The 23294-nt window shown below is 35.4% G+C and overlaps 1 protein-coding gene across 7 annotated transcripts in view; it reads left to right on the top strand.

Annotated features, from left to right (window-relative positions):
• The window catches only part of CDK14 (cyclin dependent kinase 14), a 599181-nt gene that overhangs the window by 277129 nt on the left and 298758 nt on the right, over positions 1-23294 (top strand). For all 7 annotated transcript variants that reach the window (XR_008296846.1, XM_027071858.2, XM_027071854.2 and 4 more), the window contains one exon: positions 22425-22487. Coding sequence is in view for 6 of the 7 variants with exons in the window: in XM_027071858.2 (XP_026927659.1) it covers positions 22425-22487 (63 nt within the window). In the remaining variant the exon portion in view is untranslated. The remainder of the gene's footprint in view (positions 1-22424; positions 22488-23294) is intronic.

The following is a 23294-nucleotide window of genomic DNA, read 5'->3' as shown; positions in this document are numbered from 1 at the left end:
TAGGCTAGATAGTGTCTGTGTGCCATTTGGGTAATAAGTTGCTGTCACAGATCTTCCTGTATTGTGGGACTGGAACACATTTGTGTTTTAGGGAAAACAGTAAGAAAACCAAATTTGACTCAAGGACTTTTCTTTATGGAAGAATTTCAAGAATGTTTTAGTTTCATGTATGGAGAACTGGTTATGCAGTGTCATACTGTGATCTTATATTCCGAAGAGGGGTGAGTTGTCATTCAGATCTGAGCAGCGAACATGAACAGATGTAAACATTGTGGATGACTGAACATGCAGGCGGTGTAAGATAGAAGAATTCTGAAGCATAAGGATGAACTAAAGAAAGGAAAACGAAACAAGCTTGCTTTCAATCAGTGCTCCATTATAAACTTCTCATTTTGTCTAATTGGTAGGACAAAGTCAATTAACTTCTTTTCTGTCCTTTACCCTAATGGCTTTTTCTCATGTCACAAAGAATCCCGATCTTTTTGAGTCATTTTCCACCTGTTTTTTCACTATCATGTTGGGTGCTGGGATTTTAGTTTATTTTTTCAGTTGATATCATACCTCTCTTCTCTGTGTTCTAGTTTTATTTCATATCGTTGCCATCCATATTAGGAAGTCCTAATCATAGTTTAGTATTTTAATTTGCACGATTTAAGATGGAAGTGTATGCGGTCTCGAATTGTTGCTATAGTAAAAGCCTGGTTATCCACAAGAACATACAGTTATGAGTACCTTTCCATAGATGTGACTGCTTTTATGAGAACTCACTTCGCATCTGTGGGCTTTTTAATTTTTTAAAGAGTACACTGAAAAAGAGACTTTACTGTTGAAAGGAGAGCATAGGGAAAGTAAGAACAGAAATAAAAAGAGAATTCCTTTGAAAAGGAAAGAACGTATTTTGCATATTACTTTTTTGGATTTTTTTTCCTCACAGGAATTACTTCAGTTTTTCTTAAGAAAACAACAATCTTGAAAAAACTGAACATGTTTCGGGGGGCAGGTGGAGGCAGGAGACTGATGCATTAGATGTAATAAGACTGACAATAATGGTCGACTCAGAGAGAGTAGAGTAACATTCCAGCTAAGGTACTGAAGTTGCCATCTGATGAAGGTACCCAAGATCAATAATTCCAGTTACCTTCACATTATGTTTGATTAGAACATGAAGTAGTTGAAGAAAAAATTATTAGCAAATTTATCTCTCAGTGAGAAAATATACATTATTTTATATCATTCAATATGAAGTGTCTGCAGCTTCTCACTAGTGTTCAGGATCAGTAATTTGATAAATACATTGCAATATAATGACCGCTTAGGATTTTCTCCTCATTTTATTTTGTTGGTGTTGTTGCTGCCATTATTTCTTGCATTTCAAGAATATTTAATTAACATCATATAATGTTTTAATCTAATATGTGTTTTGTGCTTTGTTAAAGGGGGTGAAATCCACTCCAGGTTTGAATCATTATTTTTGTTGATGTGACTACTGTTTTTATGTGAGTTATACATCATATGCATATAAAGAGTCAATTAGTTTCATGGTTTACTATAAAAAACAGCAGTTTTTACTTTCCAGTCTTTTAGGTGATCCTTGTGGATTTTCCTCTGAAAATCTAGTAAGACTTTCTTTTATTACCACCTCTTGTTATTCACCTTTTGGCATCATCCATTGACTCCTACAGTGGAAAACCTGAACTTAGTGGGGTTTTTTTTCATTATTCCATTTTCAACAAGTGAACCCATCTGTCTTGCCATTCTCCCATCATCTTATGCTTCCAGTGTAGGGCCATTATAATTTTGATAAGATCAGAAGTTTGGCATTTACATTATTATGCCAATATAATTTTTTTTTTATTATTTTAGAGAAAGAGTGAGAGAGCATGAAGAGGGGAGAGGGGCAGAGGGAGAGAGAGAGAGAATCCCCAAGTAGGCTTCATGCTCAGCATGGAGCCTGATGCAGGGCTCAATCCCATGACCCTGGGATCATGACCTGAGCCAAAATCAAGAGTCGGACGCCCAACCGATTGAGCCACCCAGGCGCCCCAGTATAAATCTTGTTTGTAGCTGAGGCATGTAGGCTTCCCTGAAATTAATAATAATTTCCCATTTTTCATTTCTACCATCAGTTTAAGACCTTTTCAAGTCTTGCCTGGTGCATCTCTCTTCTCTGGTTTTTTGGGATGCCCTACCACTCTCTTCTGGGGTGGAGATGTTTCACCCTCCATCTCATGTTGTTTTATTTTGTGAGAACACAGTTTCTAATAGCTTCCTGGACAAGAGTGTGTGGAAGATTTGTGTTTTTTGTTTTGTTTGTTTTGTTTTGGTTTTTTGAGATGTTGCATTTCTGAAAATGCTTTATTCTGCACTCATGTTTGATTGACATTTTGACTAGATACAGAATTCTTAGTTGGAAATAATTTCATTAGAATTTCAATACAGTTGCTTTATTGTTGCCTAATTTTCACTATTTCTGTTAAAACAGTTTTCTTTATTTGCAGTGTTCTAAAGTTTCATAATGAAGTAAAAAAATAGACCAGCATACAACTTTTAATTTGCACCTTTTCAATCTGGAAACATGTCTTTACATTCCTCTCTTTCTCCTATTTCTTTTTCTTCTTCTTCTTCTCCTTCTTCTTCTTCTTCTTCTTCTTCTTCTTCTTCTTCTTCTTTTGTTTTTTACAGTTTTATTGAGAAATAATTCACGTAACAGAATTCACTCTTTTACAGTGTGTATAATTCGTTTGTTTTCAGTATATTCACAGATTTTGGGACCATCATTATGATCTAATTTTAGAAAATTTTATCAACCTACCCAGAAGCCCCCTACCCATTAGCAGTCCCTTTGAAATCTCTACCTTTCCAACCCCTGGAAAACACTAATCTACTTCATGTCTCTTTGGGTTTTCCTGGACATTTCATATAAATGGAATCCTTCATATGTGACTTTCTGTGATAGGCTTCTTTCACTTAGCGTAATGTTTTGATGCTCATCTGTTTTAGCATGTATCAGTACTTCATTCTTTTTTATGTAATATTCCATGATGTGAATGTACCACATTAATCATCTGATGACTCTGTATGTTTTTAAAAAACTGTCCAGCTATTTTTCAAGGTGGATACCCCACCTTACAATCTGACCAGCAGGGTTTGGGGGTTCCAGTTTTCCCACAACCTCAACAATACTTGGTATTGTCTTTCTTATTACAAGTGGATATTTGGTGGTTTCTTATTGTCATTTTCTTTGAATTTCCCTCCCAAATAATGACAGTGAGCTTTTTTTAGTGCACATATGTCTTTCTGTTTCAAGAAATTATCGTAAATTATTTTGTTATGATTTGCCCCTTCATTTTCTCTTTCTTCTTTGGGTCTTTCATTATTTAACTGTTGAGCTTCCTGTGTTGCTCTTCTAATTTTCTTGTCTTTTCTTTCCTATTTTCTAATTATTTTTCTTTCAGCCAAGCTTTAAGGGACATTTTCTCACCTTAGTATTTGATCTGTGCTGTTGAGGGTTTTAAATTTTAATATTATTTCTAAGATAGCTTTCTGTTCTCAGAATATTCCATTTTGTAATATCCTTATCTTGTTTCAAGGTGGCAGTATCTTTTCTTACCTCCTGAAAATATTAATAATAGCCTTTTTAAAATTTTTTTTTAACGTTTATTTATTTTTGAGACAGAGACACAGCATGAACGGGGGAGGGTCAGAGAGAGAGGGAGACACAGAATCTGAAACAGGCTCTAGGCTCTGAGCTGTCAGCACAGAGCCCGATGCAGGGCTCGAACTCACGGACCGCGAGATCATGACCTGAGCCGAAGTCGGACACGTAACCGACTGAGCCACCCAGGCACCCCAATAATAGCCTTTTTAAGCTTTCCTAACAGTATTTTCTCTGTTTCTACCAAGCTATTACTATTTTTCTTTCACTTTGTTCTGGTCTCTGTCTTCAATATGAGAAGCTTTGGTTTGATAGCTGGTGACTCTTGGCTGTCTGGTCATAATTAAAGGTGGTACAGTGGGGTGCCTGGGTGGTTCAGTAGGTTGTGCATCTGACTCTTGATTTCGGCTCAGGTCATGATTCCATGGTCGTGGGACTGAGCCCCGTGTTGGGCTCCATGCTGAGCATGGAACTTGCTTAAAAGTCTCTCTCTCTCCCTGCTCTTGCTCTCTCTAAAATAAAATAAATTAAATTAAAAATTAAAAAAAATAAAGTTGGTACAGTAACAGTCTTAAAGATGGGAGCTTCATGTGTGTGGGTGGCTGGTTCCCCATTCATTTCACTGTAGGAACTGACTAAGCCCTGTTGTTGTGAAATCTTTGATATTAGTATGAATCTTTCCTGCAATGCTGAAAGATTCCCACTGAAGATTCTTCTGAACTCCTGCCTGGAGGAGAGAGGCCTAGCTGCCAATGTTCTGGAAGCAGAGTGGGGTATAGGACCTTACGTGATTTTCCTGTTTCAGGATGGTATCCCTGTCCTTAACTCGTTGTGTTTTCCAGTTTAGACACTTTGTTTTACCCTCTCTAGGATTGAGAGAGGCAGTTTTATACATAAGCCAAGTGGGAAGGGGATCTAAAGATTAAAAAACTACTGGAAAGACTTTCAGCCAACCAGTCTTTCACATTGTAGACCTCCATGTATAGACCTTCCATTCATTCCCACATCCTGGTGCCACTAACCCCTGAGCCTTTTGGTTGTTCTGTTGTACAGATAGGGCTGCTTCTAGGGTTTTGCCTCTGCCAGTTTAATAAATAATCTGTTTGTTTGTTTGTTTGTTTGTGTTTTTCTATGATAAATATGCTACCATCTGTTTTGGAGCTTTTGAAATTTGGTGTGGGATTCAAGAGGGTACAAAGGAGGTGTGTATGTTCAGTTTTCCATCTTTACCTGGGAATCTCATAAGTTCTTACTAAGTTTAAATATGAACAAATGTGTTCAAGCTTGTCGTTGTGTAAATCACTGTGTAATTAAATTTTTTTCACATTGATGTTTGCAAAGCATATAAATCTTCACTATTTATCAATTGTCAGAGTTTATCAAATGTGACAAGGCTAGTGGTAGAAGTGAAGATATTTGAATTAACTGTTATTAGATTATTGTCCTATCAGTAAAATTTTAGGCACATGAGCAGTGTGTAAAGTGTGAGTATTCCTTTATTAGGATGTCCTGTCTTGACCGAAAGTATTTTTGCTTGTTAATTGGTCAGTCATTATTTTGTTTGTTCGTTTTTTGTTATAATTTGTTATGATGATCGTGGATGTTGATATACTGTGTAAGTATACATTCATGCGTTTGATAATATTTTATTTTTTTATTTTTTTTAACATTTATTCATTTTTTGAGAGACAGAGACAGAGCAAGAGTGGGGGGAGGGGCAAAGAGAGAGGGAGACACAGAATCTTAAGCAAGCTGCAGGCTCTGAACTGACAGCACAGAGCCTGATGCAGGGCTTGAACTCACAAACCGTGAGATCATGACTTGAGCCAAAGTTGGACACTTAACTGACTAAGCCACCCAGGTGCCCCAATTTGATAATATTTTAAAGCCAATAAGCACGTTTTCACAATGTAAGTGTATGTATAAGAAAATAAACAATTGTGAAAGGTTCTGATTTTTAAATTTAGTTATTAACATATAGCTTACTTGTTTAGCCACACTCATTATGTTTTTGATTGCTGTTTATAATTAGAAACCCTTCTTTTGAGAAAATGAACTTTTTTAATGGTCTAAGTTGAAGTGATCCAACTTCAAGGGAGTGACTTTTTTCTCACTGGCAGATACAAGTCCAGTTATAAATCCCCAACAGATGCTTATTCAGAAACTGAGAAACTAATTTGTCATGGCAGCTATTTGCTAAGTAAGAATTTTCCATCTTCTGGGTTTTCCCTTTCTTTTCTCTTGATTATGCAATCTTTGTTTTAAGGCTCTTTGGATCTCAGTCATTAGTTTTCATTTCAGCCATCATGAAGGACATTTGGAAGATCAAGTTGGTTCTCTCTTTTCCTTCTTGTATTACTCTACCCTTTTGACTTGGATAATGGAGTTAAAAGCATCAATGGAAAGATAAAAATTTGAGTAGTTCTTAGGTAGAACTTTAGGAAGTATACTACGGAAAGATATCTAAGTCTAACAATAGGATACAAAGTCAACAATGCTAGGGAGAAGAGGCATGGGGAGAGATGATTAGTAACAATATTTATTAGAAGAAAAGAAAGGACTAAGGTTTTGGGGTTTTGTTTTGTTTTGTTTTGTTTCATTTGTAGTAAGATTTAGTCCAAGTAAAAATACCATGAACTGGATTGTATCTTGTGAAGGGTAAAAAAGGGCAACATGATCATTCTTGTTTGTCATCATGACATCCATGTAAGATGAATGGGCAGCTAGTCTCCCTGAAGGCAGGGGCTGGTTCTCATAGTAAAATTACAGTGGGATTTCTATAAATCTTTGCCAAATTGATATGGTTATTTCTGTAGAGTAGATGCATCAGACACGTGTGTGTGTGTGTGTGTGTGTGTGTGTGTGTGTGTGTGTGTGAAAGAGAGAGAGACAGAGAGACAGAGAGACAGAAAGAGACAGAGAAATGTCAAGGTTTTTTTAAAGTTTTTCATTTAAACACACTTACAGACTATGACAGACTCAGAGACATGGGGTCTATATCCTCCTTTAAAGGAAGACTTGCTTCCTAGTGATAGGAAATATGGTCACTGGAATGCCTGCTGACAGTGCCTAATGCCTAATGACAGTCCCCTGTCAGCAGCTCCCGGATCTGCAGAGACCCATCTCAAATGAGGCCATGTCTTCCTCCAAGCATCCTGCATCTGGTGACTGTGTGAGTTGGGAATATAAAGACCTGGTCATTCCTGCTCAATGCAGTATGGCTCTGATGCTACCTTAGCCAAGGCTTTATTGGCCTGCATCACACTTTGACTTCCTTTGTCTAATCCTACTTCCTGATCCTTCCTTCCACCTAATAAACATATTTCTTTTATATAATAAGCATATTACCCCCAAACTCTATCTGGAGAACCCAGCCTATGACACAGAGCCATAAAGATTACTTAAAAAAAAATTAACCCTTCAATTTAACAGGGATTTCTTCTCTTTTAGGGAAGTTACAGTTTGAATATGGGGTTCTGACTTAAGTATCCAAGTGTACCAGACATTATATCAGAAAATCAAAAGATGTTCAGAGGGGGAAAAAATACACATTATAGCAGAAATTTCTAGAAAAAGTAACTTTAGATAAGAAATAATTAAGTTCATAAAACTGTATCATGCCTTTGAAGTTAGTAAATCCTTGACACAGGTTCCTTTAAAACTCAGTGCAATGATAAGCACCAGGTGTTGTACGAAAGTGTTGGATCACTATATTGTACACCTGAAACTAACATAACATTGTGTGTTAACTACACTGGAATTAAAGTATTTAATAGTCTTACCATATTATCAGAGGGAAAGTTTGAGTATTTTTTGCCTCATGTAGAATACTGTATTATTCTTCGTTAATAGTTGGATCCCAATACCTGTAGGACATACTTCCTTTGCATTTTGAACTTATGTCTGGTAATATGGATTTCTTTGGCCAGTAAATTGTGAGAAAAAGTGATTATCGCAGCATATATAATCTGTCCTATCCCGACTGATACACCCCAAGTTACTTAGTATCCAGCCACCCCAGAGAAAGCCATTACTATCGTGTGTTATATTTCAAGACTTTTTTTTATGACTCATACTCCGAATCATGTTGTGTGTGTGTGTGTGTGTATGTGTGTATGTTTATTTGTAAGTATACGATACTGAAATACTGCATATGCTATTGTTAACCTTTTAAAAAAACTTGCGGAAGTTCTACCATTTTCCCAAATCAATAAATGTAGCTATGTATCAGTGTTTATCCACGTTTTAAAATTCATGTGCCCTTTGTCTTAATATAAAAATCCCATGCTTTTCTTTGATATAATTTTAAATCTTGGATAAATTTATAATTCTTAATAAAACAAATTCAAATTATTGAATACTTGGTTCTGGCCTTTTAACTTTTAAAAGCCACATGTTTTATCAGTGAGGGCACTAAATCACCTTGCTTACCATGAGCTTTTATATCATAAATAGTGTCAAGGATCAAGGACAAATGTGGTCACTTTCCATGTCATGTATTGTTTCTGCTCTGTTTTTCTTCTTCTTTTTTTAATGTTCATTTATTTTTGAGAGAGGGACAGAGTGCAAGTTGGGGATAGGCAGAGAGAGAGAGAGAGAGAAAGAGAGGGAGACACAGAATCTGAAGAAGGCTTCAGGTTCAGAGCTGTCAGCACAGAGCCGGATGCAGGGCTCGAACCTACAACCCGCGAGTTCATGACCTGAGCCAAAGTTGGACACTCAACTGACTGAGCCACCCAGGTGCCCCTCTGCTCTGTTTTTCTTGATAGAAATCATTATAACCACCTTCCTGTGTTGAGTATGATAATTCCTGCTAATTTATTTGGAAGTAAACATTTAGATATTTTGTCCAAAATTTTTCCAGTATGATTTTCTGATTTTTTTGATAATTGTTTTAAATTTGAGCACCATTATCTTCCCTGACATTTTGCTAAGACTGTCTTTCAAATGGTGTTTTCAACCACAACATCAGGAAACCACTACCTAGACAGACTTGGTGAGAGTTTATTCTTTCTCTTGAAATTTCTTTCCAGTAACCCTTTTATGGCAAATTGCACTAAGTCAAGAGATTGAAAAGATATTTTTAGCTCTGATTCACTGAATACATAACTAGATTTTGGCATAAAAGCTTAAAACATATCATGAGGAGCAGTAATGTTGGTCTTTGCTTCTTGAAGTTTCAGGATTCATATTCAAAACATCAACTATATCTGCCAAATATGTCAGGCTCCTGGGAAAGTTATTATCCTGGCAAGTCTGCAAGTGTATAATGACTAAGAAAAAAAAGTAAAAGTTCTTTTTTAGGGTATCTTTAATTTCATGCTATGCATAGCAAAGAATTAAGCACATTTTCTTTGTCCATGAATTGAGCAAAGCCAGTAACAAAAAAGACGAGAAAAATAAAATGATGATCGGATCTTTGACAGATTTTTTTATGACAGATAAATCAGCAGTTTGACTTTTGGCTATAGATCCTGAAAAAAAGAAATACTTTAGAATTTGTGTTCCATTTTAACTTTTGGCAGTGCTCAGAATACGAGGATTCATGAATTTGGGATTTCCCCCCATTCCTTCGGTGATCTGAGGTCTTATTCTTTGCTATTAAAAGAGCAATATCAAAAATAATGAAAGTCAGTCAAAGACAAATATCATGATTTCACTCATATGTGGGATTTAAGAAAACAAAGCAGATGAACATAGAAGAAGGCAAGGAAAAAATAAGATAAATAGAGGGAGGCAAACCGTTAGAGACTCCTAAGTACAGAGAACAAACTGAGGGTTTTGGAGGGAAGGTGAGTGGGTGAATGGGCTAAATGGGTGGTGGTCATTAAGGAGGGCACTTGAAAAAAAATTTTTTTAGTGTTTATTTATTTTTGAGAGGGAGAGATGGAGTGTGAGCAGGCAAAGGGAGACATAGAATCCGAAGCAGGCTCCAGGCTCTGGGCTGTCAGCATAGAGCCAGACACGGGGTGCGAGATCATGACCTGAGCCGAAGGTGGGCGCTTAACCGACGGAGCCACCCAGGCCCACAAGGAGGGCACTTTTAAGAATGAGCACTGGGTGTTACATGTAAATGATGAATTACTGGGTTCTATTCCTGAAACCAATGCTACAATCTGTGTTAACGAACTTGAATTTAAATAAATACATTAAAAATAATTAAAAAAATAAAAGAGCCACTTGAAACCAAGCTTTTACAATTTTCAGGATTTTTAACAATATATTTTACTACTCCTCAGTTTCTTGCATTTCAGAGCATCATAGTCTTCAGGTAAAAACTTGCATTTAAAAAATAATGTTGGTGTGATTCTTGTACTCACTGAGCTTGAGAAATCTAAATTACTTTGCTCCTTTATGTACTATATTGAAATAATTACAGTTGTGCTTAATAATTATATAAGCACGCAAATGTTGCATGCTTCAGGTGTGCTACAAGAATAGCAATATAAATTGCCTTTCTTATCATATATAACCAATAGACATTTCAGATACTTCATTGTTTACCAGGACTTTCTCTGAAAGCTTTGTCCTTTTATACTCTGTGTATTTCCACCAACCAAGAAGATTTAAATGAGCTCTACCTTTGTAATATGCATTTATTTTTAAAACCATTTGTCTAATTCAAGAGTTTTTTATGTATCCCTATTTGAGACTCTATAGCCCACAACCCTTGCTTCATAAATAAATAGATATTTAAGAACCACATTTAAGAACTCCAAAGTATTTTGCATTATAAAATCTTAATAGCATTACTTCTAATATATCCCTCTGCGTTTCCATAGGGGAGAAAACCTCCTAATATTTTTACTACTGGATCAAGTGATATGAACAAGGTTATAAATGTTTCATTTTAGGTAAGAAAAAGAAGAGTATTAGTCACATTTATTTGACTGTCATTCTTATTTCCCTCAAAGTCATCACTGAGCTCCTAAATAGTGAATAGCTTTTATTCGTTATAATACATTTTATGATACTTTACTCATTCTAAGATTTGGAAAATGTATATTTGATTTTCATTTCTTATGCCAAAAAGTCAGGTGACAATTTAGCAAATTATAATTGTGTAATATTTTCATTGAATTATGTGTTCCAGAATTACTGTTTTTAAAATTAGAAAAACATGTACCTGAAGCTTATTACAGTATAATTTCTAAAGTTTTTTGAACCATACATCTGGTATGATCAGTACTCTTACCTCTTAGAACCAATATTATTAAAAAACAAAAAACTAAGACAAAAATCCCTTTTCCTGCTTTGCAGCTAGCAAAGGTCTCAGACCTGAACCTTTGATTCTTTTACCTCCATTCCCTCTTTATTGCCCTTTTTCTGTCCTCTTTTCCATTTTAGTTCTCTGTTTCTAACTTTTCTCCCTCATGTTGCTTTTATCCTATAATTTCAGCATCTCCCTATTTCTAGCAGGGCAGCTCCAGAAGGTGTTTTCAGAGCTGATACTCCTGAAAACTATTTCACTTCTTTTCTCTTTGATCTCATGCTTTGACTCCAAAACATTTTATGTGGCCCACTTTGTTAACCTCTTTTTCTTTCCCCAAAGTTTGGAGGATGTTGGATGATCAGAGCATTCCATTCTTTATACCCATTGGCTTTTTATTTTTCCTTTTGAAAATCAAACTGGCTTCAAAATAATATGAACATCTTTTTAAAGTGTCTATTTGACTCCATTAAAATTTATTGTATGGTTTAGTCTTGTGAATGGTTTCCTAGAGGACATATAAACCATACTGGTAGCTCTTCCCTTTACTGTTGGAAGAGAAAACATTTTACACATTCTTCTGATGCAGGAATAACATATCCTTCTGTAGAACCACAATGCTCTACTTCTGGAAGATCTCACCCCCTCTGCCCCAAGTTTCTTGAAACTTTCCAAATTTATACTTTGAATTTATTTAATTTTAAGAGGAAAATAATGTATACATTCTAGAAGTTTTATAAACTAAATAAATTATAGATTTAGAGATATGGATATAGATATTTATTCCATGTATGAATAGGCCATTACAATATTGAAACTACTTCAGACACTTGAATTGTTTCTTAGAGCATGAATGTCTGCATTCTTTTTATCAGAGAAGAATGGCTCACAACAGTCTTACTGCCTGAATAGAGCTATATAATCTGTCCATCCATAGTGTCATTGCCAGAAGTCAAATAGTAAGTTTTTTGTTTTAAAAGATCTTTCAGGTTGCTGGTTTTACATGATGGGAATGTGGTTGGAAATGCTTCCTATTCCAGTTACCAGCCTCGGGCTGCCCATGCAATTTGGAATCACAAATGGCAACTGAAACCAGTTAGGCAGAATTATGGGATAGCAAAGTCCAATATAGGTTTATTATGACCGGAAAGGAGAAGGAGAAGGCATTATATGATTTTTTAAATAGGGAACTTAATTAGGAATGAACCACAGCACCGTGATAGCTATGGGAGGATTTTTATGTAGTTTGAACTACTGTGTGTGTGAGTCATCTCTGCCCTCCCCAGGGAATACGTGTGGTTTACTGGATAGAATTTAAAACATTTCCTAAGTGGCTCAAAACCAAGTAATATGTAAAATAATTCTGTGCAGGAACAATTGAATATTTGAGAGTATTCTACTTGAGAACTTATCTTTAGGTGATGATGGAATAGATTGAAAGACCATATTGCCTCTTTTGTCATACCGTGTCCCATGATGCAACTTGAGGCACAATAATCTAGTAGTAATTAGAATTTCTACTTCAGAAGGAAGAGATAGCACTTTTGTACTTGTTCATGAATGTCTTGTTTTTTGTAGTTAAAGATAAGGGATTTCAGTGTATTAGCATAAAGGCTAAATAGCATTTGAGAGAATACTGACAGTTTTATATTTTAACCACTGTTTTAAAAATGGGCCCCTTTGGTATATACTGACTTCCTCTATAAAGCATCTTAAATGGCTGTGATTTTGTTTTAAAGGTAAAGTTGGTTAATGTTTTTATTTTTTCCCACTAATGAATGATACTCACATGTTGGAACTAGCAGCATTAAAATTTCATTAATTATGATTTGGGAATGAAATAGATGAGTACTATAAAGCTTAATGGGAAGAAAATGCAATTTCAAAGTCAATTTAAACCTGTGGACTTCATATCAGAGCAGTTTGAAACTACCTGCTCAGTAATTTGATGTGTTAATTCTTACAGCAATGTAGGCTGATTAAAACAGAGATTATAGCTAGAGGAGAATGGCATTGATTGCTGTAAAAGAAAGGAGGGCTCAACTTCTCTGTTTTCTTCAGTTGCCTCTAGCAGCAACTGTTCCCCAGTGAATTACGTGATGTTAATGAGCTGCAGGTGAAATAGATTAAAAACTAAAATGACAGTGAGTTCTACCAAAGTTCACAGCTACCCTTCAAGTGTGGTTTTAGTTAGAATGCCTGTGGTGTGTTTAAGATACGGGACAATGGTAATGAAGGTGACATTAGCCAGTAATAGAGTAAGCATCACAAGTAAACATCTGCCATAGTCATTGCCTTGGTCACACTGGCAGTTACTGTTGTAGCCATTAATTTGGGGACCACATGCACTATCACCAAAGAGTGGAAATAATTGCTCTTGTTCTTTGAAATTTGCGGGGTTTTTTTAATGTGACCTCTTACCAGTCAGTATTATTTAAAGGTTCTTTATAATGAGTCACTTACGTGGAAGAAATTGGAGTGTCTAGAATCAGACTGATGAGGACGGGAGAGCTTCGTAAATAATCAACAGTCAGGGAGAGGAGAGCTCTATCTATATTTTTATGCTTCCAACTTGCACATGTTTATCAACTAGTTGTTAACAAATCCCATCTTTTTTCTTTATCATCTTCTCACTTTTTTTTGTTTTATAAAATCAAATTTTCATTAATTTCAAAATGCAACTATAGCTGAACCTTGGCATTTAAACATAAAGTAAGCCTATCCCTGAAGAATAAAGAAATTCAGAAGTTGTCATTATCTTATGGAATCTTTTCATATTCTTACCCTTGTGAAGTAGGTTTTTTTTTAATGTTGTAAAAATTATACCAGGCTTAAATATACTGACTCTCCTCTCACTATTAACATGGAAAAGTAAAGGAAACAGAAGCAAAGGCTGTGGAGGCTAAACTTAACATAACTTAAAAATGAGGATTTCTGTTGGTTATCCCCGTGGAAAAACTTCCTTATTTTTAGCCTAGGTGCTAAAAATAGGGTTGTGCTATTTTCAACGTCATATTTTGGCAGTGCTTCTGAAGAACATCAAAATTAGCTGCCAAATATAGTGGACACTATACTTAACATTATAGGAAAATGGAAACAAATGCATGTGTTTGGGAAGGGGCTTTATTTGGATTCCTTTCTGAGGAGGAAAGCTCAGTCTGAAAGCCAGTGCTAATGCTAAAACATAACTTCTCTGAAGGACTTGATGTCTTGATTATTTGAGAATCTAGCAATTGGAAGACCCCACTTCATGGCTAATGTGTTGTTTAAAAAGAAACGTAAGCACATACCGAATGGTGAAGCCTACTTCACAGTTGACTTGTACTTGTTTCTGCCCTGGAATAGGTAACATTTCATGTGCAAGAAGTGTCTGAGTTTGTGGTTTCCAGAGAACCTTTTTCCCAGTGGATCTCAGTGGAGGGATAGTGCTGCTTTCTCCTGAGCCAAAGTCAGTTTCAAACAGAGTAAGGGCTGGAGAGTGGAAATATGAAGAGCTGAGTTTCATACTCTAGCTTGTTTCTCGTCTTTTCTTCTGGCTGGCCTCTCTTCCCTGTCCTCTTTTAAAGGTCTCTTCTCCACTTGGGCCTGTTTTGAAATGGTCGTTATATCCATAATTTATCTTTGTAGTTTTCTTTCATGTCTTTCCCTTTAAATCTCATGGCTGCTAGTGATGCAGTTCCCAGGTCTACATATGATTGAAATTAATAGAGGCTCTACTGTGTCAAAGTGCTTATGAGTAAAAAGTCTTTCCAATTTGTTGTGGTCTTCCTATATCCTGCCTTTTTATAAAGGGAGATTTTTCTCCTGCCTTCTAAAGTGATCCAGCCACCAAGTAATCAAATCAGTATGGGAAAACCCAAATTACAAAAATGGCAAACTCCTTTACAGAGAGCATTTATTGTTCAGGGTGTTAGGATTTCAGCTATGTTTTCCCAGAGACGCCTATGTTAATAACCAAGTAAATGGTACCTGATGGGTAATTGACATTGAGGAAGGAGGAAACTCATTTTGAAAGAAATATATGCTAGTGTGGGGACTGAGCCTTTGGAGCCTTTTCTGCTCTCACTGTGTCTCCTGCTTGGTCTGTAAGTCTAGCCATACTTGGTAGCTTCATTTAAAACCATCCACTACATGGAAGATTGATGAAGTGTTCTTAGGTATTCAGGTATACACCTATCAAACACAAGTGCTTCTAAAGGCATTACCCTGAAGAACAGCAGCAGTGATGGATTGAATAGAGGGAGGTGTTGCAACATGAGGTGAGGCATAATGTAGTGAGGGAAAGAGGAGTGTCAGCCAAGAGCCAAGATAGAGATGGGAGGGTGAAGAGGAATTTGTGTAATCTTCATTCACCAGGCATCTAGTCTAAGTGACCTGCTTCTTTTAGTATCGGAATAAGAAATAGCCAGAGATCAAGCCAGATGAATCTGAGATTATCCGTGTCTCATCAGGGGATACTGATCTGTTGGTCATATGCCATAAGAGCCTTCTCTTTAAACCTAGGATGACTTTAAAAAATGGAATGACAAAGAAGTACCTTCTAGCATTATTGTCAACTTTAGTATTGTATTTCTGGACCAGTGCAAAGATAAGAGTCCTATAATCCAATGGGTGGAACTAAAGAGAGAAATGAGAAAGAAGAGATGTAATGAAATTTGTAAGTTAGGCACATCTAATGAAGATCCAAGCATGATACTATGTATTAAAACAGAGAGAGGGAGGGAGGGAGGGGTAGGGAGAGAGAGAAGAAACGATTTTTTCTTTTTTCTTTTTTTTAAATTTTCTTTTTTATTTTTTAAAATTTACATCCAAATTAGCATATAGTGAAACAATGATTTCAGGAGTAGATTCCTTAATGCCCCTTACCCATTTAGCCCACCCCCCTCCTATAACCCCTCCAGCAACCCTCAGTTTGTTCTCCATATTTATGAGTCCCTTCTGTTTTGTCCCCCTCCCTGTTTTTATATTATTTTTATTTCCGTTCCCTTATGTTCATCTGTTTTGTCTCTTAAAGTCCTCATGTGAGTGAAGTCATATGATATGTGTCTTTCTCTGACTAATTTCACTTAGCATAACACCCTCCAGTTCCATCCACGTAGTTGCAAATGGCAAGATTTCATTCTTTTTGATTGTGAGTAATACTCCACTGTATGTATATACCACATTTTCTTTATCCATTCATCCATCGATGGACATTTGGGCTCTTTCCATACTTTGGCTATTGTTGATAGTGCTGCTATAAACATGGGGGTGCATGTGTCCCTTCGAAACAGCACACCTGTATCCCGTGGATAAACCATTTTTAATGCAGGTAGAACAGAAGTTTGCTAAGGTACAAAGTGGTACCTTGTACTATCTCTTCTTTCTTTTTCCATCCGAGATTCTGCCGAGTCTTGCCCCTGATCACCCAGAGCAGTCTGAGGTTCATTGCATATTGGCTAGATGTAGTCTCACTGCCTGTGTATAGAGAGTGGTGGAGTGTGAATAGGAATGTCTGGTTAAATAGACAGGAAGAACATAATAAGGATGCAGTGCTACCCCTAGGAGTTCCAGTTTTCTGACCGTATTTATCATTCCATTTTTAATTGTAATCCTCCCCAAACCCCCACTATTGTAAACACACCACATAAAATCATCATCATCATCATCATCATCACCATCTGTAGCATCTACTATGTGCTGGGTAGTATTCTGAAACCATTATGATTTTTAATCATTAATTTTCATATTATCCATTTGAGGTAGGTGTATTAGGATAATTCTCATTATACACAAGAAGATTCTGATATATAGAGGTTATCTAACCTACCCAAGGTTATACAGCTAGACAGCCATGTGTATATGCATGTGATATATATGCAGACACACACACATTTTGATGCCATACATCTAAGGAAATATGAGTTTTGAAATTTAGAAGGTTTGGAAAATTCTTTATGAAACCAATACTACACTGCATGTTAACTAAGTTGAATTTAAATGAATAAATGTAAAAAGTTTCCCAACACTTCATTTTGGAGAAGCCTCCTCCCTGCAATTCATAATGCTAATGTCATTGGTTATATACTTAGAAGGATATCTGTGTATGTTGAGGATCAGGAATATTTTCCCCCCACTCCTGATATGTTTCCTTCCTCAGGTTTGTTTGTTTGTTTGTTTTTTAGCTTTATTTATTTATTTATTTATATTCCAAGTTTTTATTTAAATTCCCCTTGTTAACATACAGTATAATATTAGTTTCAGGTATAGATTTTAGTGATTCATCATGTACTTATTACACCCAGTGCTCATCCTTGATCCCCATCACCTATTTTACCTATCTTCCCACCCACCTCCCTTTCAGCAACCCTCAGGTCGTTCTCCATAGGTAAGAGTCTGTTTTATGATTTGCCTCTCTCTGTTGTTTCCCACTATGTTCATGTTTTGTTTCTTAAATTCCATCTACTGATGAATGGATAAAGAAGTTGTAAGATACATATATCTATTGTGAGATATAGTTGGCCATTTGCAACTACATGGAAGGAGCTAGAGAGTATTATGCTAACCAAAATAAGTCAGAGAAAAACCAATACTGTATGATTTCACTCATGTGGAATTTTTAATATTTTAAGCAACAAGCTTGAATATGTCTTTTGGAAAAAAATTAAAATAATTCACAAGTATGTACAATCCACAGAATATAAGCTTTATGAGAGCAGAGACCTTGTCTTATTTATTATGCAAAATCAGCAAGTAATAAATCTTATTTATACAAAATTAGCATTAAATCTAAATGTCAGATATATAATACTGTGAAAATTTTGTACCCTACACCATTCCACTTCTTTGTTAATTTTAGAAGTTCACATTAATAGATTTACTTATGTTGTATTTCCCGGATGATGAATGATGTTGAGCATTTTTTCATGTGTCTGTTGGCCATCTGTGTGTCTTCTTTGGAAAAGTGTCTATTCATGTATTTTGTCCATTTCTTCACTAGATAATTTTTTTGGGGGGGTGTTGAGTTTGATAAGTACTTTATAGATTTTTGATACTAACCTTTTATCTGATATGTCATTTGCAAATATCTTCTCCCATTCTGTCAGTAGCCTTTTAGTTTTGCTGATTGTTTCCTTTGCTGTGTAGAAGCTTTTTAGTTTGATGAGGTCCCAATAGTTCATTTTTGCTTTTGTTTCCCTTGCCTCCGGAGACATGTTGAATAAGAAGTTGCTGCGGCCAAGGTCAAAGAGATTGTTGCCTTCTTTCTCCTCAAGGATTTTGATTTTTCCTGTCTTGGGTTTAGGTCTTTCATCCATTTTGAGTATTTTTGTATATGGTGTAAGTAAGTGGTCCAGGTTCATTCTTCTGCATGTCGTCGTCCAGTTTTCCCAGCACCGGTTGCTGAAGAGATTGCCTTTATTCCATTGAGTATTCTTTTCTGCTTTGTCAAAGATGAGTTGACCATACGTTTGTGGGTCCATTTCTGGATTCTCTATTTTGTTCCATTGATCTGAGTGTCTGTTTTTGTGCCAGTACATACTGTCTGGATGATTACAGCTTTGTAATACAGCTTGAAGTCTAGGATTGTGATGCCTCTAGCTTTGGTTTTCTTTTCCAAGATTGCTTTGGCTGTTCGGGGTCTTTTTTGGTTCCATATAAATTTTAGGATTGTTCCTTTTAGCTCTGTGAAGAATACTGGTGTTATTTTGATAGGGATTGCATTGAATATGTAGATTGCTTTGGGCAAAGGTTTAAATGTCCCTGACCCTGTTCAGTAATACTCTGGCCATTTTCCATTGCTTTGAAATTTATGTTGTATCTCACTATCTTTCATTTTTAAATAATTTAAACATTTTGGGGTTTTTAAATTTTTTTTTAATTTCTAGAAAAATAGATTTTCTTTGTTCCTCCTTTTCTTATTCTCTCCTTTTAACTGATTTTCTCCATTTTTATTTTATCCCTGCTGTCATGGAACTTAAGACCCCATTGACTAGAAGAAACATTCCTTGATGTACTAGGAAGAAAGATAAAAATGCTCAATTAAACTGTGATTTAGTGCTTTCTTATCAGAGTTTTTCATGCCCACTAAAAGAGCCCTACAGATATTAATTTTGGCACTTTTCATAAAATATTACCTGAAATTTTTTAATAAATGGTTTACAAGAAATGTAAGGACCATCCGAGGATAACAGTTACATCTCATGCTTCCATATTTTACCCTCAGATGGTCCTTACATTTCTTGTTGATGACCCATGCCATCAGAGTTACAAATAATTCCTCAAATAAAGCAAACTAAAAAGTTTGCTCTAACACAGGCAATGACAACTGTAGTCCAAATACTGCCTGGAAAATAGGAGATTCATGCTATTGTTCCAATGTCAGAGATAAAAAAGAATTGTAGGTCGTAGGGTTGATGAAATACAGTACATTTTGATGTTAATTTTATTTAGTTGTGGGAAGAGAATATGACTTCTGCTTTCTAACTTTTAAGTCTTTATCTGTGTCTAATACATTAAGTTTTTGAGTATGCCATTCTTATTTAAAAAACGTGTAGCATGAGTTTACTGGGCACAAAAGTAAACACTCTATTTAATTGTGTTATTCATATTCCTTATAACCTTCCTTTTTTTTTTTTTCTGGTAAATTCTGTTTGTTGATCCTTGAACTAAGTAAGCTAAGCCCCTGAAGATTTTGTGAAATTATCAGTTTCTTCTTTTATTTTTACCAACTTTTGGTATATATTGGTATGCCATGTTGTTAAGTACATAATGTTTAATACATTTTCCTTGAATTCTATTATGTCTGATATTTACATTGATATGATTATTCTTTTTTATTAATATTATCCGTATAAATAACAATATAAATATGTAAGTATGAAGTATAAAATAAAATATAGCATTTTTTATTTTCAAAGTTTTTGTTGCTTATGGTTTCTAGATCATATCTTGGAAATAACATGAATTGGATTTTCTTGTTTTGTAAACTGAGATTTTACATTTAAAAAAATGTTTAATGTTTATTTATTTTTGAAGGAGAGAGAGACAGAGTATGAGCGAGGGAGAAGCAGAGAGAGAGGGAGACAGAATCCAAAGCAGGCTCCAGGCTCCAAGCTGTCAGCACAGAGCCTGATGCGGGGCTCAAACTCATGAGCTGTGAAATCATGACCTGAGCAGAAGTCAGATGCCCAACTGACTGAGCCACCCAGGCGCCTGAGATTTTATATTTTTTATTAGGAATTTTTAACATGTCATGGATATATAATTATTGATATACTTTCCATTTATCATTTTATTTGTTGCATGTGAAGCAGTGAACAAATTAGATACAGTTCTTCCTCTGTGGATTCTGTTATATAATGGGCAATATTTTAAATGATACCTTATTTTTGTATATCATTTTATAGGTGAAAAGTACTTTCTCATGTACTATTTTTTTTAATGTCTATTTATTTCTGAGACAGGGAGAGACAGAGCATGAGTAGGGGAGGGGCAGAGAGAGAGAGGGAGACACAGAATCCGAAGCAGGCTCCAGGCTCTGAGCTGTCAGCACAGAGTCCGACGCGGGGCTCAAACTCACAAACCGTGAGATCATGACCTGAGCTGAAGTCAGTCGCTCAAACAGCTGAGCCACCCAGGTGCCCCTATCTCATGTACTATTTTCTTTGTTCTTCAGAAGTCTTCTTTAAGGGAGGTGTTAGCCATATTCGAAAGGAGAGAGGAATTAACAATATGGAGTTACAGAATGGCAATTTGGGAACCAGAATTCATTCCTCAGTTTGGTAAATGCATGATATCAAACTTTTATATAGTCACTCAGGAAAAACTCCATGGAACTCATAATCATCTTTTAGAGTATTTTTTAAGTAAGCTATACTATATGTAAAACTATTTCCACCTGTATTAAGCTCTTCTCTGTGTTTGACATTTTGTTGGGCCAAAGAGGCAATAATTTCCAAATTAAACATAGTTTCTGTCCTCATGGAGTTTGACTTTGATTTGGAAGCTAAACACCTTTGGTGTGGTCTAAGATAAAGGCAATATTGTCTTAGAACATATCTAAGAGCATTTCTTCTGTCCTGTTGCCCTTCAGTTGGCTTCTTTCATTCTCTATTCAAGTGTAACTTCTTTGAGAGACTTTTCCAAAGTCTCTACACCACAATAAATTCCCCTTACTATGCCCTCAAACATTACCCAGTACTGTTCTTAAAATAATATATAACATACTTTATTGTAATTATCGGCATGTCTGGGTTTTTTTGTTTTGTTTTGTTTTGTTTGTTTTTGTTTTTGTTTTGCTTTTGCTTTTGTTTTTGTTTTTTCTTTTTGCAACTGTTTAATTTAATTCTGTGTCTTTAGTGACTAGTGTAGTGCCTGGAACACAAGAAAGGCTCAAGAAGTGCACAGTGAATAATCAATGCATGCTAATTTTGTTCTGTATCCTCAGCAGTACCAACCTGGCATGCAATAAAGAAGTCTGACCTGTTACCATGACTGTAGCAAGATTCTTGAATATAACATAAACTCTAAATTCTTCAATAATTGAAGCTTGATAATAGGGCATAAATACTCATGTTCAGTGGCTTTTCCAGAATGATAAAATGTTTCAATGTTATAAATCTTATAGTACCCTCTAAGAAGAGAAGAAAACTTGGAATAACAACTCTACATGTTTTTTCAAATTTCTATATAATTCATTATATAAACATAAGAAGCATTAAGATGAAAATAAATACAGTTGTAGGCAAATTGAGCTGGGGATATTTTTAAAAGAGTAACAGCAAAAAATGTTACTTAGAGATATTCCTTTTAAGTTACATGCTGTGATAAGCATGGCTGTTTTATGTAAAGGTTGAATCACTAAACTCTACACCTGAGACTAATACTACCCTCTGTGTTAACTAAGTGGAATTTAAATAAAAACTTAAAAAAAAGTTATACCTGATATATTTGTCTTAATTTATAATTTTGAAAGTGTTTCTATTCATTTAAAAATATATTTTGGCAGATACATTCAGGAGTTCTGGAAACCTGAAAATTATTTTTTAATGAATATAGTTATGAGAATTTTAAGTAAATAGTGATTAATTTTGCTAGAATGATATATTTGTAGTATTCTCATCTCATACAAAATAAATAATCATTACCTGCATTTGCACTTGAAAAATACAAGATAATTGGCAATGTAATTGGTTTAGTGTGTGTTATGTGTATGTGTTTTGGTTTAGTTTTTTTCAGGTATGGTACCCATATTTACAGTTAAGTTTTGTTTTGTTTTGTTTTGCTAAAAAATATACTTTCAATGAGGAGGAAATTAGGCACTTAAATTATGGACATGGATACCTTCTAATACACAGATATGTGTAATACAAAACAGAGCCTAAAGATAAAGGTAATGATTCAATTGTGGTTAAAAACGAGAGGGCGGAGAAGCATTCGGCTACATACAAAGAAAAAATCCACCCACTTGTCTTATATTTGCTTTGTTCAGAAGGCAGTAGTGACTTTGAAGTAGAAAAATATTGATTCATCATGTTATAGCCAGAGGGATGTTAATACATTTTCCCCTTTTTCTTCCAGCACACTGATTTGTGTCAGTACATGGACAAGCACCCTGGGGGGCTGCATCCAGATAATGTGAAGGTAGGAAAAGATCTTTTTAAGCCAGCGGTTAGCATTCTTCATGTGTATTTTTTTTCATCAAAGTCTAATCTCTCTACCATAACTTAAAAAAATTGTTGTGTAAAGAGAAGTGATATTGAAGTAAACCATGGTTAGTGCTCTCTTGAGTGATTGGAAACTATGTTTAAACATTAAGTCTTTTCACTGGAATATTATTATTTAGATTTAATTCTATTTTTGTTTCATGCTAATAATAAGTGAGATCCACTGGAATGCTGTTTTAACAGTGTTTTTAAGAGAAGAGAGTTTCAGGTAGCTCTCCCTTAGAACTTCATACTAAAGTATCAGTAAGTTTCAGTACAAAATACTATGATCCAAAACGTTATGGTGGGTTCATAGTACATATTTTTTTTGTTTGTATGTACAAACAGATAACAGTTTCCTACTGCTCTTCTTCATTTCTTTTATTACAAATTGGATTGCTGTGTGTCAAAAGAACTAAGTTTTTCTAACATCTGACCTAGCACCCATCTTGGAAATTGTTTCAAAATTTCATGCTTCAAATAGGAGATTCTTTCTTGACATCTGTGAGAGCGTCAGAAGATACCAAAGTTATATATGAAGGTTTAATGATGTGCTCACATTCTGTAGTTCAAATGACTACCTTTCATGATCCTGAGAATCAATGGAGTGATATGGATGTATGTAAAGAAAAACTCTGCCCATTTCTTCCTAGGCATTATCTATTGGCACCGCTCTTTGCAGCAGGCATGTTTCTTTTGTACTTTTCTCTTTGCTTATAAAAATATATATGCACGTATGGTATTT

The sequence above is a fragment of the Acinonyx jubatus genome, chromosome A2 (genome assembly GCF_027475565.1).
Source record: "Acinonyx jubatus isolate Ajub_Pintada_27869175 chromosome A2, VMU_Ajub_asm_v1.0, whole genome shotgun sequence".
NCBI lineage: Eukaryota > Metazoa > Chordata > Mammalia > Carnivora > Felidae > Acinonyx > Acinonyx jubatus.
The sequence above is the reverse complement of the archived record's forward strand: the minus strand, read 5'-3'. Positions and strand labels throughout refer to the sequence as shown.